The following is a 19,922-nucleotide window of genomic DNA, read 5'->3' as shown; positions in this document are numbered from 1 at the left end:
AGGACGATGGATAAATTCCAAAAACCAAATATATCAGTGTATTAATCATGTCGTCCAGTGTGACTGATAAATGTTGTGTTTTTTTAATCTTTCGTCCTTTACATGTTTCGTTCGGAACGACCATCTTCAGAAGGACATTATCAATACATACGGAAACTACTATTACAATGTCATAAATATAAAATATCCTTTAACAATTACTGCAATACGCATGGATCTGTTAAAGTATTTATCAATTTTTGTAATTAGTCTATTTACAAAGTAATGTTTAAAAAACTTTTTGTTAAAATATGGAACAAATTTGGTTCGTGTCCTTTATGCTTCTCTTTAAAGGAAGTTGAGTATCTACCGCGTCCTAGTTCCGTTGTTTGAAGAACAGGACTCTTTAATGACTTTGACCAGTTCTTCAGGCCACACTGTGTTGTCTAATTTACCGATAATAAAATAAAATAAAATCCATTAAAATTTTAACAGAAAATGTTAATGGATTTTATTTTATTAAGTGGACTACAGCGTGTGATTTTAGCGCATAGTAATGCAGTGTAGTAGTTTTAATATATTAAGACACCTGAAGATTGCCATCTAAGGCCGAAACATGTTGTGTTAAAGTATAAATGGAAGAAAGACGAACAATTTGTTGCATTATTGACGGACTGTGTTATATATAGACGTTTCAATATGGCTAGCAACAAGATGCTTAAATACAGAATTACCAATAATAGAATTCGCAGAACAAGTAGGAGAAAGAGATTTTTTTTAAGAATACGAAATTCCATATATTTAAGTAGAAGTTCGTGAAGCAACGTCGTATTAATCGTTGCTAGAAACTAGCTCGTTTTGAACAAAACATGTAATTACGAGATTTTTATTAATTTTCCGTTATATTTCGTTGGTTTAACTCGTATTTGCGATAAAATATACTTCGAATAAAATTTTAGAATTAAAAGCGACACAGACTCGGTTGTTTATATTCCAGTAACCTTTCCCTGTTGGCCATAAATACGTGTAGGACGGTGAGCTTAACGTTCCTACATTAAAAAAAATTAATACCGTTATTGATTCCTGTCAAGTATAATGTACAATATTTATTTACTACATACATTTCTGAAAATCTTCCTAAGCACAAAAGTAGCAGCCCCTGTAATTTATGTCACAAGAATATGTTCTTCTCCTGTGCTGGGCTATAATACAAGTAAGCAGTCCGGGAAGAGTGGGTGCAGGAAAATAGCGAAATTTTGATCAATTTTTATCACAGAAGAAAGTGATATACGTTTTAATCTATGTGTCACTTTGCCAGATTATTCATCGTTTAGGAACTAGGCACGGCAGTGGTTCGTACGGCCAGCTGACGTTCGAATGACGAAATTATTATAGTTAGATTATATTAATGGATGTGCGAAAGTCGGTAGGACTTGGGAAAATCCTGTACCCATATACCACTCGCCTTTATCATTAAATCGACGTATTTAAATCAACCGTCTTTTAGAAAACAATTAATTTTTCAGTTTAATGTTTTACTCTAAGAAACTGTAGGTGAGGGAGGAACTATACTAATGACCTTTAAAGAATTCGTCTAATAAAAAAGTTAACGGATGCTCATTCTTGAGTTTGTCAAATTATACTTTTGTAACGGCCACTGCCGCCGGTAACGGTAGCCGAGCGGTCTAAGGCATGTACTGTCTTCGCTCGCTTTGAAACCGGGTTCCTGTGTTCGAATCCTACTCAGGGCATGGATGTTTAGTTTGTGTGTGTGCGTTTTTCTGTGTTTGTATACAGGTAGAGGCCTTGTGACGGGCTGATCACCCGCCCAAGGAATCCTACCGAATGTGTAAGATCTAGAAAAACCGAAGTGAACGGAGTTCATGGAGATAGGCCTAGGCCCACTGGGGCTGTAGTGCCAAGAAAAAAAAAGCGGCCACTGGTATCTACTCAGTCCTCGTCAAATGTAAGTCATTAGTATTAATTATTTAAAGTACGACGAACTTAAGCGCCATCTCGAAAGGTGGCAGCACGCTCGGAATTTGTAAGCTCCCCTTCCGCACGCCGACACGAGCAGTGAATCTGGCTTACAATTCCTATATCGATTTAGGTTAATTTCCTATGTAGACCTTTCGTTTTCGACGTTTCGTTTTCGTGCAACAACTCAGAGGTGCGATAAATCTGCCTTTTGTCTATTTAAATGTTATGTTCTTAATTAAAACACGCATAAATCACATACCTATATTATTAAATCTAACCTGAAATTATTAGCATATAAAATTTTGGTCAGACAACTGAAGGAAGACAATCGACGGTGAGGTTGCCAGCCTTATCTGCTGATCGAACTTTATCCCCCAGGAAGATTCCTGGTATTCATTTCTGTCAGAGGCTGAGTCGACCTCCGGGCCATAGTGTGGCTAGAAGGATTACGTAAAATGAAAAAAATTAAATGACCTCATTGGGATTCGAACCCGCGACCTTCCGGCTTTTAGCATAGTGCCTCAACCAACTACACTACCGCGTGCCCCTTACTTAATGGAGAGATTTATGTTGGTTCAAACATGTCACGTCTATGTTAGGGAAGGAGGCGTAAGTTCTATAGTAAAGTTAGGGAAAACTATGTTCTAATTGAGAAAGAAGATGCTCATAGCTCAGGATAATTGTTTATCTATATTAATTCCAACTGTTGTTCGGACATTCACTAGTGTTTCATTTATTGCATGTATAAATAACTCGTAGCATCGTGATCGATTAAGAAATACGTCACGACAGACTGGAAGTATAACTCCATGCATTTTCAAACTTAGCACTGTATTCAGGTCAGTGGTCAACTGACGGAACCAGGCACTTTTTCTATCTATGACCCCACAGTCCTTTGCCGAAACTTGGCTGCTTTTTCAAGTTTCTTAATCTATACACAGTCGTTAGGACTTCTAGGAGGGCGAATCAGCGCAATCCATGGCCGCTACCTACACATAGAACAACATAAACACAGAATAAACGCACACAGGCATCTATGCCTCGAGTGGGATTTGAACACACGATCCCAGTGTTCGAGAGGGAGAAGACGGTTCATGCCTTAGATGGCGCGGCCACTGGGATCGTCATCAGGTGCTTTACTCCCAGGAGATAGACCCCGACACATCTGATAAAAGGTTGGGTGGACCCCACAGCCAGTCTTGTCACCGTGGAGAAGAGGTAATTCCCCTTCATGTGGATATTGAATCCCTATCGTTCCGTCCGTACCCTAATCACTATATTGATTAAGCTACTTTTATTTTTTTTTCTGTGGCGCTACAATCCCAATTTTGGGCCTAGGCCTACCTCCATGAAATTCTCCGTTTCACTTCGGTTTTTCTAGATCTTACACATACGGTAGGACTCCTTGGGCGAGTGATCAGCTCGTCGCAAGGTCTCTACCTGTAGAAAAACACAGAAAAACGCACACAAACATCCATGCCCTGAGTGGGATTCGAACCCACGATCCCGGCTTCCGAGCGAGCGAAGACAGTGCATGCCTTAGACCGCTCGGCTACCGTGACCGGCAAGCTACTTTTATAGGCAATTAAAATGCACAAATATGTGATGGCTTCTAGTGGCATCACATTCATACCAAGTTTTGTGGAAGTCCATCAGATGATATGAAAATTATTACCAAGGGGGCACACACATATATGGCGAAATTATAAACCTATTTTTCCTTAAAATATGAAGTCTGTTACAAATGAACTTTCTCTGTATGATTTTATAAGAATTATAATTGCCTGTTCGAGGACATCGATGTAAAGATTGATAAGAGAACCGAGAATACACATTGAATTTTTTCCACGTAATGTATGGTAAGAATCAATACCATATGAAACATTCATCTGATTACTGATAACAGAAGTTCAGACAGAGTACTCATAACCTACTGAGTACTACTACGTATATGCGTGACATATCAAACAAATTACTCACACAAGAAGCCTAAAAAAACCTGTCACAATTCAGTTTACCTACTTATGGCCTTTTACAGGATTAATGTCAACCTTTATATGAAGAGTTTTCCCAATATTTCACTGTTAACTGTGTCTCAGAACGTTAATAAAACTTGTAATGTTTCATTAAAGTACACATTTCATGCTTATTTCCACCAGTAAGCTTCCATTTTACGACGATATAATTGATAGTAATCGGCCATTTTATTTCTGCTAAAATACAGTCCAGACTTCTCTCGTAAATACCCATATTTCTGTTTCAGCTTGCACAGTTGCGTTTCATTAAACTGAGTAGATCTGTGATCACATATGACGTTCTTCTGGTACGCGATTATTCACATGTGGACTTGCTCTTCTGTTTTATTACTTGTACCTACTACTGTTATTTCTCAATTTATTAATTAATTGTAGCATTTAAATTAAATATGTGTATACCTGAAGCCCCCTAACCATAGAGGCGTGGAACAAATAGCCTCGCTGCCCCCCCCCCCATGGACCTATGTCTGTCCGTGGGCTTTTCACCAATAACTTTCCATGAATTTTGAAGATTTTCATTAAATTTATGTCATTTATTTTAACAGACTTTCAGTATTTTCTAATAAAAGCAGACTTAGCCTAAGGTATTGTTGTTTATATGTATCTCTTAGTAATCTGTTAAACCAAATCACAAAACTTGGATATGATCTTCATGCAACCACAAGACACTACACGTTTTTATGTTCTCAACAAAAGTCACCAGTTTCAGTGTGAACTTGTCGCTGCAGCAGAACCGTATAATGAGAATCTCGAACCTCTCCATTTTTACGTGACCATGAGCCTTTGCTCCCGAATATGGGTTAGGCAAATGAACACAGGAAATAATTATTAACTACGGTCTTTTGTGATGTGACGCCGTGCGACTTGACAGGTGAATAACAACGTTTCAGAGTAACATGCCGCCTTCATCATCGCTCTTTTACCCTGAAGTTGGAAGCAGAAAGTTCCTTCGAAACACTGGTATTTTTCTGCAAAATTACACGGTGTCACATCTCAGAATCCTGACATTTGCCGCATTCATAACCTCAAATATCAAATCGTATTTACTTCTTCTTTCAGCCACTCACTCACTCACTCACTCTCTCGCATTATCTCGTTTTGAGGTTTTTTATCACAGACATACTTTCCACAAAGTAAACATTTTAAGGCAATTTAACTTTCGGAATTTGGGGAACTTGAACAAATAACATGAGGCTTAATATTGGTTTAATAAAAGAGCGTGCGTAGTTTCTGAAGCTAAACGCATTAAGATACCATCGATACTTCGAACATTTTTATTGTGAGCCTATGTCAAAATAATATCGTATTCATAAAAAAACAATATGGCGTTACTACTACCTACGTCATTACAGACGTACATGGATTTTTTTTTTAAATTTGATATTTTCATAAAACTTTGCATTTGTGTTTCTTTGCGTTTCATTTTCTCTATGTGAGATAATTTAAAAGCCATTTGCTTTGTTTTAAGAAATTATATTAATTCAGGATAGTATTCTATAATAGATTAGCTTACTTAAATTATATTAAATTACTGTTTAAGTGTGCCTAAATCAACTTTGTATATACATAAAGAGGGAGGTAAAAATTAATTTCCCGCAAATCTCTTTATTTAAATTTAACACAGAATTATCTTCAAAAGTTCTACTTCTTTGATGTAACTGAAGAGAAACAGACTAAACATTCTCAGATAGTAAGAACTATTTCAATCGAACTACACTGAAAGCTCTTTCATGAGCCGCGGTACTGAAGGGAAATGCATAATGATGTATGCCCCGCATGTATTTTCCTCATGAAAGTAATATTCGCCTCACCACGTCTTAAATACATTAACGGTCTCTATATATTATCACGTCTAGAGTGACTATAGACGAAGTTTGGATTGGTAAGTGGATTTATTTAACACTTATACACAACATAACAACAGGTAATTGTAACAGCCCCATTGGTTTACACATTCTAAAGATCACTCTAACTGCAGCACACATAAAGTCTTCTATACTTTCATTATTTGTTTCCTGGTAACGGATCCTAACAATGTCCTCTGCTTACGACCTTAGCAGTTGTAGAATATCTCACAGCTAACTAAACCGAGTCTAAGTCTTATGTTACGACCGACGGTCAATCAGCCAGTCTGTCTTGGAATAAAGCACCCATCTGGGGCTTACGAGCATATTTTTATTACTGTCAGGCAGTTTTGGGTTTCTTGATGTGGAGCGCTCTCCCTGACGAGAGGACGGGTCTGTCGCTTACAACTGCTGCTGGCGCTCGCCAGGGCAATTATTCACGGGTCCGAGTCCCGTGTTAACCGCGACGATATTTCACTGTCTCAGATTTGAGACTTCCTTTTCGTCTCCTCCTACGACTCGCAGGGCTACGGTAGAGGTATTGGACCCCGCTTCCACACGGGAGGCTTCGCTTAGCTGACACTAACTAAATTAAAGTTTTGTCCTGTTTATAACACCTGGAACGGACCGCGTAGAAAACACCGCTCCTCGATGTTGTAGTTCAACCGTTTCTGTGGGAACATGTTTGCGAAGCCGTTACTCAGCAACGGCTCTTGTACATTTGCTTATTAATGATTAGTGATTATATTAGTGTTGAGTGATTTGTAAAGTGGAAATCAGCAATAGTGTTATAATTTCTTGTAATTACGACCTGTAAATGGTCAATAAATCCAGTTACCAATCCAAACCCCGTCTATAGTCAATAATACACGTGATAATACATACATAAGGTCGTGTTTCCTCCCACACGAATATTGAAGACAAGGCAAGATATCCATCAGCATCAGTTGAACGTGCGAATAGGCGTCTTTTTCAACAAGTGTAGAATGAAGAGGCTGAACCTATACGAAAGCTATAACACAATGAATTATGTAACAATTAAGTACGTAATACAATATCAAACGTTACTTGTTCCATCATCTCACATGCAACACGTCTTTCTGTAAATCTTATTATGGGTTATTCACTTTAAAAGCACAACACAACAGGACGAACAATCCGCCAATTGGAATAAACAAGCGCACAGATGGAGGTAAAGCGGCAAGGGCGTGAAGCTGCCGAGGGCAAGAAAATGTGGAGCTATACATCCATTTTCCTCATATGTCTTAATGGCGTAGTGCTTAATTAGTTAAGCTCGGGGACAACTTTACCTTTACTCTACTTGAAATGCTTTCAACAATAAGACGAGGTTATCAAACAAAAAAAAAAAACTCCGTGGTTTCAGTCCACACGCGAACTACACCGACCGAGCGACCGCCGCTTGTCGGCGAAGTTAGTGCCAACTTTAGCGGATAGAGGTTGTCGCGTGGTCAGCGCAACGGATTCCCACAGCCGTTAATATCGGTTTTCTAGACCGGAACCTTTATTTCCTTGAAATAGATCCTCAATTATCCTTACAAGGCTGAGTGGACCCCGTTCCAGACCCACTACTTCTCAGAAAATCTGGTAACGTCGGGAATCGAACACGGGACCTCTGGATTTGTAACCAGAAACTCTGACCACTACACTACTATCAGTTTCTCTGCATGCTTGATCGTTTTTTCTTCCGGAATTAATGCATTGAGTAACACTAATTTTTTTTTAACAGAAATGACATCAGCAGGTTGTCTAAGCTGCATTATGATTTGGGCGAGATTGGGCTAAATGAAATTGCTCCTACCTTCACCCTACTGGGAAGGGTGCCTTGCTAATTGGACTCGATTGTCGAGTGTCCGCTGCTCCGACGCACGCGTACTCAAATGTTAGTACTCACGAACCACACGACTATGAATAATCCTGAATTGCTTGCATCGTTTCAAAAAAGCTTTGTCTTCAACAAGTATTAGACACTTCACTGAACCAGCAGCGCACTAAACATGGAAGTCGAGTGGTGAGAGAAAGTGAGAACATTCTTTCGTATCAGATGTCAGTTAATTTATGTAACTCTTGTAAGAAGTGTCCATAAAAATCACTTCTAATTTCATGTCATGTAGCTGTATCTCTTACAAAGTAATTCAGGTACTGAAAGTAACCGCATTGTGACTAGGATTGCCTGAACTCATCATGGAGAATATTGTTAGGTTTGATAAAACAAATAGGTAAATTCGTACTTGATATAGTGTTGTAAGTCTATGATTGATGATTTTTAAATCCATAAATTTTAATTTGTTATAATGTGACTGCAGAAGTAGCAGGTCCTGAATATCAGATATGTTGAAGTTTCAATATCCTAACCATAATTTTAAAAATATTAAAATTTGTTGACATTTCAGCGGTCTCTCATTATATTAACATTTTAACAAACTTTAATATGATGTGGTATATTTTCAAATTGAACTGTTTTAGTTACAGGTTCCAGATTTGTAATTGAACCGGGTACGTGTCACCTGCATCGTAGAAAATAATATTATCATAGTTTTTTTATTACAAATCTTGTGATAATGAAATGTGGGTATTTCACACTTTCTCCACTTTCTGCAATAATATTACTTTTTATTATTTTACCTTAATTTGTTTATATTTGTATTACGGTAGCATGTTGTCTTTTCATTTATTTTCCCGCAAGGTGTCCCTTTAGGCATACGTACTTTTCTCAGAAATTACATATGATAGTTGATTGAAATTTATGTCAAAAATTGTACTGCTCTTTTGAAGGTACCGACTCTTTACATATCTGACAGGAAACGGCAGTATTAAATATCTTTCTACCAAAATTACTGATTTTTTTCCTTTAAAATAAATATTATACAAACTTTTGACGATGGTATTACTATGAGAGAAGCCAATATATATATATAAAGAAAAGATAAATACTTGTGTACTATATTTTAAGACTGTAGTTTTTTAAAAAATGCACCTCAATGTGACAGAACTAACATTACGGAGACAGCGCTCAGTAAGAGTGAAAAGATATCGTGTACCTTTCACTAAACTCGCGCATTATTCGAAAAAGAAAACTATATACAATGCACGCATGACCCATATCGACTGCATATTTGACCTCACAAGCTCCTGGTCGAATTCTGTACTGAGTTTCTACAAAGAACGTTATTGAAAGAATTTAATTTTGTTTAACTTATTTCAAACATAAATCTTAAAATACAAGCAGTTAAAAAAGACGTTTCGAATTATGTCATAAATGGCTTATAGAAGAAAACACCACACAGGTCAACATTATATAAAAAACAGAATCCATGGAGATTACACCTCATGGAATGAACCGTGTGACAGAAAGTACACATCATTGCTCATACCTGTAATTTCTGTTAGACGCTTATGTATTAGATGTAACTATGACAGCGCATGTTGGTAGCCAATCAAGAAGCAGGGCTTACTTATCACGATATTACCACATAAATTCACATTTTTTTCGACAGAAGAATTATTAGCTATGTGTTTTTATTTCATAGGGCGAATCAGCATGTTCTTATCGTTACGTAGAGAGTACTTCATGAAAGGAAAATACATCGACTGTCATTTATTTAACATTAATCGAAATCCTGTACTCATGAGGGATTTCTTTACACAAGCCACAGTAATACTTGGATATTGATCATGAAGCCTGAAGTTTGTTATCGAATGTTACATGATGTAAGAGGGTCGGTCTGACAGTTCAGTTAATCACTGGTCTAAGCGTTCCTGGCTAAATACTTACAAAATCCTAAGAAAACCGCCTGAGAATTTACTTGCAACGCAATTTGGAAAATAAACTACAAGACTTAATGGCAAAAAGAACGATGAACATTTAAGACCAGAAATTCAACAATAGAATTTATTAATATTGTAGCATGTAGAGCCGTTACTATGCGACGACCGCGAGATAGGCAAATATACCAGAACAGTTTTTAGGCAACGGCTCGGTAAACACGTTCCAACGGCAAAGAATCGACGTGTAACAATAGAGGTACTGTTAGAAACGGGGTTTCTACTCGGTCCGTGCCCAGGAGTCATAAGGAAGACAAGTGGAGCGACCAACATTGACAGAAAGAGAACATCATACACTGAGAATAATTGCCTCGAAGTACATGGAACTGCAGCAAAGATGATAGCAGAACTGAATATTCATCTTGTAGTCTCCTTTTCCACAAAAACTGTCCGACGTAAGCTTCACAAATCCGACATTCACGGTAGGGCTGCAAATGATAAACCTCCAATTACTGGAGTAATGCTTATATGGTGTCACGACCATAAAACCTGGACATCAGACAACTGGAAACGCGCGTGTGATATGGTCAAATGAGTCGTCCTTCATGCTGTTCCCTACCTCAGGAAGAGTTTACGTCTGGAGAACACGCAAGGAACTCTATAATCCTGATACCTAGTGCGGTTCCAATAGAGAAACACGGGGGAAGCTCTGTGATTGTCTGGGCAGCAACATCGTGGTACAGCATCCTGCTGGTTCCATTGTTACCCTCCATTGCCGGATTGCTGCAAGGAAGTACGTGGACAGGTTGGGTAATCAGGTGCATTCCATGATCCAGACGTTATTTCTGAACAACAGTGCAGATTTACGAGAAGACAATGCCCCGTTCACAGAGCTGGAACTGTTCGGTCATGGTTTGAAGAGCATGAAGGTGAACTTCAGCATCTTCCCTGGCCAGCACAATCTAACAATTCTAACATCATTTAAACATTTTGGTCACTTTTGGAGACTAGTGTGAGGAACATATCCCCACCTCCAACATCTCTAAAGCAATCTGAAGATGCTCTTTGATAAGATTGGTGTCAAATTCCGCTAGATACTGTTCATAGTTTGTACGAGTCCACCCAAGAAGCATTGCGGCTGTGTGGAAGGCAAAAGGTGGTCCTACACCATATCAATAAAGAAACGTATACAGTATCTGTAGTAAGATTTGAGGCTTTCACGGCGATGACTATGAAGAAAGCAGTCTTCTGGGATTTGGCACCGTGTATATGTGGTGTTAACCGACGTTTCGGAGGAATGTATCGCCTCCATCTTCAGGGTACAAGGAAAAATATAAGAAATCCGCAAGCGAAGAGACCGTGAGAACCGATACAAGCAGACTGGTGTTGGAAATATACACAGCTATGTGAGAGCAGTGAAGGAAGGATGGAAGGGCAAGTATACAAGTGAAATCAGTAGTGTCGGATGGAGGCAATACATTCCTCTGAAACGTCGGTTAACACCACATATACACGGTGCCAAATCCCAGAAGACTGCTTTCTTCAGTATCTGTAGTGTTTCCATTATTCTGTCCAACGCCTGTATGCATATACGTGTATATTGATGACATAAATTCACTTTCAGCGACAGCAGTAACTCCATGGATAATAATTTAGCATCAAAAGTTAACTATCTCTTTCACAAAAACTGTTCCAGCTTTGATGAAACCAGAAATTCATTGTCGTTTACAAGACATCACCACTGGACGCTATTCTAAGCCAGATCAACTTTCACCCCCTGGTTCTTTAAGATCAATTTCATTTCATCTTCTCCAGGGTGTCGTAAGCAGCTCCTTCCTTCATATTTTTCATCAAAATGTTGTATGCATTTCTACTGTCTTCATGCTTGCTACATTTTACCCTTCGTAGTTTGATTCTGCCGTAATGATATTTGATGAAGGGTACGAATTACGAAATTGTTATACAAAGAGACTGCAAGACTCGATCAAACCCCATGATCTATGCAACATTAATGCACGTTCTTACGGACAAGGCTGTCGGAAAACATTCAAAGGCAGAATAATTTAAGATGATCAAAATATTGGTCTGATCAAACTGATCACTTTATGATATAAATTTGTCTTGTCAGTTCATAAAATTTCATATATAAGCAATTTATTTAAAAAGGATTTGTGCTTCGAACTGTGGGATATACATGTACCGTGGACGTCATGCAGTGTTTTGATTCATTTAAAATGCATGTCGCTATGACAATAGTTCCTGCCAGTGCCTAGTGTCACGACACGCGCACGCGTACTGTCGCCTAACAATCTACCTCTGCCCATCGCAACTGTCGGTGTTGCAATGTTCATTGTTTGCCTTGCTTCTGAAGCAATTACTTATTTCTTTCGGTCCTCACTCTAATAACGGTTTGCTACATTGCATAGCCAGCACGTCTGTCCTATTGTGATAACGAGATATAATCCTATTAAAAGCTGGTTATTTACATCTTGACTTACAGCATGTTGTTAGTTCTGATATAATGAAAATCTATCAGGGAGAACAGGTTGTATTATTGAGTATGGCGGAATTAATGGCACAGTGACTACCAAAGTCTTCAATTATTCCTGTCAGATAATTAATAGGTTATTAATTATCGTTTTAACACAGGCTGTTTTATCACAACTGGAAAAGTTTTAATTTTAAAACTAGCAATATTTTTAGTTTTTAGTTATTTTAGTGAATAGTTTCTGGTGAACATGTTTCTCTCTTCCTCTCGAGGTGTTTAATGGTGTAGTAAGACAAGTAGCGGGGAAAAGAACACGTAGATCTGGTGCCGGCGGCCATATTCCTCTAAAACACGTCGAAACGGAAACGTCTAAAGATTTAAAACATTTCATGCGCGCTTGCGCATTATACATAACTGTGTGATTTCAACGTGGGTGAATATGTCTGTATTTTAACACCACATAAAGGTATTAATTGTTATATAGTATATAAACATGTTTGTAGGTGCTAGTAATAACTACATTTGTTTTTCACAGTGTGAGGCAAAGAGGTTCACGTTTCTCGGAAAACCAACTGCTATTTTACCGGGCCGTAAGTCAGTAGCGGTGTAGACCCACTCTCATGGCAATACTTGCGAAGTACAGGATTGTCACCAAATGTCGATAACGAGTGGGAACTATTCTTACTTATTTCGGGAGTTAGTCGTTCAAATTTCGATTGAGAGACCGGTAATTCCTTGTAGTTTCACTTCTCTTCCCGTTCACTCACCTCTCATCGTGCAGTTGCGCGATACATAATACGAGAAACTGAAAACGTAAAATTAAGTCAAGAATAAATGAAAATAAGATAGATTAATGATGATCTAAACACAAAATCGCATGTTCGTTCTGGGCAGGACTAGAACAAAGATAAAATGCTTCATGGTTCAAAGTTAAGGAAATACCCACCACAGTTTATATACAAGAGTTACAAGGTAATGAGTTCTATTTTCAGACAATTTACACGATAGCATCTTGCAGTTATGAAACGCCCGCAGTGGAACATGGTCCTCTTTGTGCTGGGCATGGCGGCGCTGTGTCGAAGTCAGACGGACAAGGGTCTGACTCTGTTAGAGACCACGGCGGTCATCATCGGCCTGCAGCAATACTTCCGGTCAGGATGTGTGTTCTTCCTGTATTCAAATGTTCGTACAGATTATGGTGAGTATACTGTCCGACGATATATCAAATATTCACTCTGACCATAGACATTTTTATAATGAAATGAAAGCCAGATTTATTGAGGAACGTGTAATCCATGAAAATAGCACGCCTTTTAAACCTCACTAAAAATCGACTTCAAGTAAAACTTATCAATGTTATGTAGTAGATTTCGAATCACTAGTCTGCAGATCGTTTCCGTTAGTGCTATTTAAGGCAAGGCTGTGTCATTACTAAAATTACTGTTACCCTTATACAGGCCACACCATAACTGGAGCGGTTAGTCGCTGGTTTCCCACCGCGGCGGCCCGGGTTCGATCCCGGGCCTGGTCAAGTGGGATTTGTGGTGGACAAAGTGGCGCTAGCGCAGGTTTTCACCGAGTACTTCGGTTTCCCTTGCCAATCTTCATTCCACTAATTGTTCCACAATCACCCTCACCTATCATCTGGGGCTGGTAAAATAGACCAGAAGTGGCCCCAGTACAAGGGACTTAGTCCCACCCCAGTAGCAATAAAAAATAGCCTTATACAGGAAGATATTTGCGGGCTGAGTCGAAGCATGGGTTTTCCGCTATGCGCGATCACTACACCGTTCCCCGCCATTTTGATGAGCCAGCAACGACAATAACAGGAAGTAGATCCTCTGTTGCGGTATTCACATATGACTATTTCTTGTTCTTCACAGAAACACTATTCAGAATCTTGTAAATAAAGTGAGATTTAATGGCGTGTTAGTAGACAGGAAACCAAAACGACATCTAGTATTAAGGGGAAAAAAGTTGGACGAACTTGGAACTCGGATGAACATTTCCGCAGTAACCCATTTGCACAGCTTATACTGCCTAGAGGAACTTTTATCAGTAAAACTAGACAACAAAATGCCGGACTCATGGTCATATTATACTGTTGACACTATCCAATCCCAGTCTTAACTACTTCTTCATATTCAGCGAATACACAGTATGATATTGTCACGGTTTTAGGGTGTGTGTGTGACTACAGATGGGTTCCGGATTGGTGAATGGATTTACTGACCACTCGGAACTACACTGACACACACAGCCTAGTATATTTAGTCTATTATACAATCCACCAGCAACACTGGCAAAGACTTCTATCGATGGAGATTTTTCAGCTTCTTGCGATCAGGTCCTCTTGTCACAGCCGCCCGCGCAGAACCCTTGTCCGTCGACAACTCAACTAATTGGATCCCAGGCTGACAGTCATTTCACGCCAACCTCCTAGTCTTCTCTTCACAGGCTGACTTACAACTGACAACTGAACTCTCTCACTCACTAACCAGCTACTTCACGTCACTTCCCTCAACTGAACTCCTGACAACTCCCACTAACAACTAACTCGTTGTTTCAAACTGTCCTGCTCATAATATCTAGGCATGGACCACATAGAAAACACGTGCTTCTATTGCTGCGTTGTTGTCTGGTGCCGCGGAAGCGTGTTTACCGAACCGTTGCTTATAAACGGATTGCGTAACCAAGTTGTTCTACTGTTGCGTGTGTGTATGTTGCGGGCGTTATCTAGCGACGGCCGCTGTTTACACAGTCACTGCTTAGCAACGGGTCTAAACTCCACAATATTATAAAGACACACGAGCAAGCCATAGTCGACTTACAACTGAGATGAATGAATGAATGAATGGATGAATGAATGAATGAGGGGTAGGCCTTCTCGGCCCTTGCACCGCGACCTCAGTGATCTACTGTTCTTCCTCTTTTTTTAATAATTCCCTCAGCAACCCCACGCTTCGAATGAAGAGCGGGATTTTAGACGTGGGGGCGTCAAAATACTTGGTTCCATAAAGTATTGATCCAAAAGGACACAAAAGGATACACATATGTATATAAATTTATTTTACTACAGTTGAAAATGTAAGACATGCCATTTTACAAGTCTAGTTTCTTAGTTTTCAGTTCCATTTAGAGGCAGAACGCTTTTTAAAATGTCCCATTTCATTGTCTTCTAGAGCTACGAGATGAGCTGATGCTGGTACGTCTTAGGAAGAGACTATCTCAGGGCACAGTCACAAGCGCGGCCCTTGACATTGACACAGGTCAAGCATTTCTGAAACACCTTCTCTGTCCGAAGAACCGACCTATCAATGTTTTAGCATCAGATGACCAAAATGCAATGCTCTCTCTGAAGAAGGTAAGCAGCTGATGCAATTCAGAGATTGTGTTCAAGAAGAATAAGATGGGCGACACAGAAATTTCGCGAGGACATGAAAAATGAATATAAAATGTTGGTAGGGAAAGCTCAAGTTTAGACGCCATTTAGCGTTAGAACAGATGGAAGGAGAGTCACATATTGTACCTGTTGTGAATGTAGAAGCTTAACTGATTGGCTCAGAATAGTGCCCAATTGAAGGCTTTTGTGAACACGGAACTGTATCCTCCAGTTCCATAAAACCGGGAAATTAATTCCTTAATCTACTGAATGAGTATTAATTTCCTAAGTAAATGTTATTTAACTAATTAACTATATGGAGATGCGCCCTTCTTGAGAAGCCGCCAGTTTTGTAGCTACTCAAGAATTTCCCAACATTTTATGGAGCCCGAAAGTTCATTACCGTGTTCACCAGAGCCACCCATTGGCCCCTATCCTAAGCCAGACCAATCTAGTCCAACCACACAATTCTATCTATCTAAGATCCATTTTAACATTATCCACCCACCTACGTCTTAGTCTTCCCAGTGGTCTCTTTCGTTTTGGCTTTCCTACCAATATTGTAAATGCATTCCTCCTCTCCCCCATTCGTGTTACGTGCGTTGTTCATCTCATCCTCCTTGTTGACGATTCTAATTATACTTGTAGACGAGTACAAGTTATGAAGCGCCTCATTATGCAGTCTTCTCCATTCTCCTGTCACCTCATCCTTCTTCGGTACACATATTCTCCTGAGCGCCCTGTTCTCAAACAAGTTCAGTCTATGTTACTTTCTTAATGTCAGAGGTCAAGTTTTACACCCATACAGAATGTCACGCGAAGAAAATTAATTATTATTTTGTACACACGTATATGCCATTATGTATCGAAGAGCTTACCTACTGGATGCAGGCCGTGTGACACCTGTTTAACATCTCAGTTTACCAAGCAGATTGCTTCGAAAATAAAAGTAAATATATACCTGTCAGTATCCTGACAACCAGTTGCCTGAATATTTAATTGCTTATATTAGACCGTCGACACAAGTAATGTGGGAATATCTTCATAAAGACAATAGGTGTTGTTATATGTCTTGTGTGTTTAATATAAACGTACTCGTAACTATGCTACATGGTTCAACCATATAATTAGGTCATCGTCTGGCAATTGTATGGTCGAAACATGTAGCACAGTTAAGTTTAAATTGTCGCGGGTTGCCTATGTAACGCTACAAGTAAATTCACGCGGGTCTCGAATTTGGCTAAGACGATTATTGGTCAAGCTCCTTCACACTCGCAAGAAGAGTTATTATCAACTTCACTATCACAATTACTTCTTGCCCCGCTAATCTCGGTGAAGTGTCTTGATCCATTCTTTTGATGCGAGCTGGTTTCTGCTCTAGTCGAAGCTACACTAAGAACTGACTGGTCTCGTCGAAACTGGAATCTTATAACGTGCACTCGGACTGATTAGTGAACATCGTGTTCAAGGTTTCCGTTTTACATGCTGGTAGTATTCGTTTCCATGGATATCCTTTCATTTCTGGGGAAACGCATTTGTTGTTTAAGCTATTTCTATGTTGGTATTGCGTTTCCACTGAAGTATACATTCTTATAGCAGCCGTTGCCTATCAATGGACGTTTTATCGCCAGTTTTTTTTTTGGCGGCACGCCACAATATTAAACAGGTAAGACACATACCAACACCTATTGTCTTTATTGAAGATATTCCTATATTACTTGGTCGACGGTCGTAATATAAGCAATTAAATATTATATACACAACAGGATGCAGTCTATACAGTTACCTGAAGACAGGAGTACAGTCAACTTCTGAAATGTCTTGTAAGTATGAGTTACCTCAGGCAATAAACGCTGTCAACATCACTGTGTTGACAATTGTCAAAAGCCATTAGAGAATCATAAGAGATACACAAATGTGTTATCTATTTTTTTCTGAAGATGACGATACAAACATATTCATCCTGTACAGAATGACTTGTTGTTCTTACTGAATACTGGAACAAAAGTCGGTGTTCAATTTCCGACATTTCGAGCAATTCTGTCCGTAAACTAATGATGTACTATATATAATCTTGCAGATGGCGAGAGAAGCAGAATTCTCACGTTCAGTGTGGCTGTTGCTGCTGAATGTGGGAACAAATATCGACACATTCTTTGCTGATATTGACGTGCTGGTTAACAGTGAAGTGTTTGTGACACACCGACCGAAAGATTATGTCCAGCTGACAGAAGTGTACCGCGTGCGAAATGGCTATCCACTTCAGAAATATGAGTTTGGTACTGTCAGTGCTCGGTACGTTTTAAAAACTACAAATGTAGACTACTATGAAAGGAGAAGCAACTTGCAGGGACTCATCATGGAAGCTCTAACGATTCACGTAAGCTTATGTCAAATGTTTGGTGTCTGTTGCACAGTCGTTCTTTTTATCGCCTAATAAACACACGCCAGTTGATAGGCGTCATTGAATTCGAAAACTTTCTGGATCTCACGGAATGTAATAACATATGTGCCTGGGTAAATAAGTAAGGTAACGATATCCCTGTAACAGGCCGTGGAGGCCCATAGGGTTGTGAGATGTTGAGGTTCCCACATTTTCTAGACAATCGGCTCATAGATGGCGGCAAGGTTGTCAGCCCTACGCACCGGCCGCCTTTTACCTCCAAGAATATTCCAAGAATATTCCTGGTACTCATTTCTGTTAGAGGCTGAGTCGACCCCAGGGCCATAGTGCGGCAGGAAGGATTAGGTCAATTGAAAAAATTCAATGGCCTCATCGGGACTTGAACCCGTGACCTTCCGGCATGTAGCATAGTGCCTCAACCAACTACGCTACCATGCCACTAAATTCCAAGCAAGAAACCCTCTAAGATTCCTGATAATTTTACAAACCGTCGCCTTAGTTCCTTATGGCTATATATGCAATTTCCATTATTTTTCAGATTATAAATGCATTTAGTTCCTTAAGGCATAACATAAGGGGGCAAGCGGTAGCGTAGGTGGTTGAGGCACCATGCTACAATCCGGAAGGTCGCGAGTTAGATTCCCAATGAGTTCATTGGATTTTTCAATTGACCTAATCCTTCCAGCCGTACTATGGTCCTGGGGTCGACTCAAGCTCTAACAGAAATGAGCACCAGGAATCTTCCTGGGGGGTAAACAGCTGCCGGCGTGTAAGGCTGACAACCTCACTGCCATCTGTGAGTCGATTGTCTAGCAAATGTAGGAACCTCGAAGTTTCACAACCCTATGGGCCTCCACGGCCTGTTACAGGGATAGCTATATCTTAACTTGATGCATACGGGCTGTACATCTGTGATTAAACCCTTTTGTTATATGTAGCATGTTGAGCTATCCGTCCTATTCTGGGCGCTATTAGAACACAGCATGAGAAAATCGAGTCAGCTGACTCCAGAATCGGTTTAGTGTGTCTCTCAGTCCGTTGAGAACACGAACGAGAGTTTAGATTCTCATATCCGAATTAAAAACCTAGTGACAATGTAACTGCGTGCATTTTGTGATTAGGCCAACGTCTAAAACAGCAAGAAGGGCCGTAATGTAGCTCAGGCAGCTGATCCCAAATTTCCCACTGCAGCGATTTGGGTTCCATCCTCCATCAGTTGGAATTTGTAGCGGACATAATTCCACTGGGGCAGGTTTCCTCAGAGTTCTTCGGTTCCTTCGCCTACATGCGGCGGTCGCTCGGCCGGTATAGTTCGCTTGCGGACTAAAACCACGGAGTTTGTTTTTGTTTGTTTGTTCTTCGGTTTCCCCTGGCAGTTCTCATTCCACTAACTGCTTCATGTTCATTAATTATACTAGTACCAACATTACATGTTCTCAGTGTGGACAGCGTAGTTAAATGATAAACAAACAAGTAATATAAAGGAAGATGTTCATTTAGTGTAGATATTTTGCAGCTACTTAATATTTTAACGTCAGAATTATTTCGTGAGGTTCTCCTACATAAATATACCAATCGGACGATAAAGTAAAACATAAGTGCCAACCCCTGAACTACATGATAAGTCGAACACTGTAGCGTGAACTTGATAAATAAGTCTTCTGTTGTTACTGTGCTAGTGAATTTCTCTGTAATGATGAGATTTCTGCGGATATTGTATTGTATTCGTCCGTTACAGTATTATAGTAATAATGTGTAGGCCCATACTTATGGATTCTTACAAAAATGCATTCATGCTCCTAGGAAATGTGGCTTTCAATTAACTTAATGATACTACAGCTAATATTTTTTTTATTATTTATCATTTATTAGCAATCTGAATTTGCATTATATGAGCTAATTTGCTGTCATGTACAATAATTATTCTATTGTACTAAGTTGGCTTGAAGAGCTGTAATCCATCGATTACGCTTCAGTTTTCCTAGAGATCGTTTGGCCAAGTTCGTCTTAGTCTTCTGTCTTGTGT

General features: G+C 39.5%; 1 protein-coding gene across 4 annotated transcripts in view; it reads left to right on the top strand.

Annotated features, from left to right (window-relative positions):
* The first annotated feature begins 11,964 nt into the window (after window positions 1-11,964).
* The window catches only part of LOC111862097 (probable glutamate receptor), an 18,982-nt gene continuing 11,024 nt past the window's right edge, over window positions 11,965-19,922 (top strand). For 3 of the 4 annotated variants that reach the window (XM_023847208.2, XM_033750553.1, XM_023847210.2), the window contains exons 1-4: window positions 11,965-12,576; window positions 13,103-13,308; window positions 15,293-15,474; window positions 17,573-17,872. In XM_023847208.2, the coding sequence (XP_023702976.1) occupies window positions 13,131-13,308; window positions 15,293-15,474; window positions 17,573-17,872 (660 nt within the window). In that variant the 5' untranslated portion in view covers window positions 11,965-12,576; window positions 13,103-13,130. The remainder of the gene's footprint in view (window positions 12,577-13,102; window positions 13,309-15,292; window positions 15,475-17,572; window positions 17,873-19,922) is intronic. The other variant, XM_023847209.2, reaches the window with a different exon arrangement.

The sequence above is a fragment of the Cryptotermes secundus genome, unplaced genomic scaffold (assembly GCF_002891405.2).
Source record: "Cryptotermes secundus unplaced genomic scaffold, Csec_1.0 scaffold645, whole genome shotgun sequence".
NCBI lineage: Eukaryota > Metazoa > Arthropoda > Insecta > Blattodea > Kalotermitidae > Cryptotermes > Cryptotermes secundus.
This window is presented reverse-complemented; position numbering and strand designations above follow the sequence as displayed.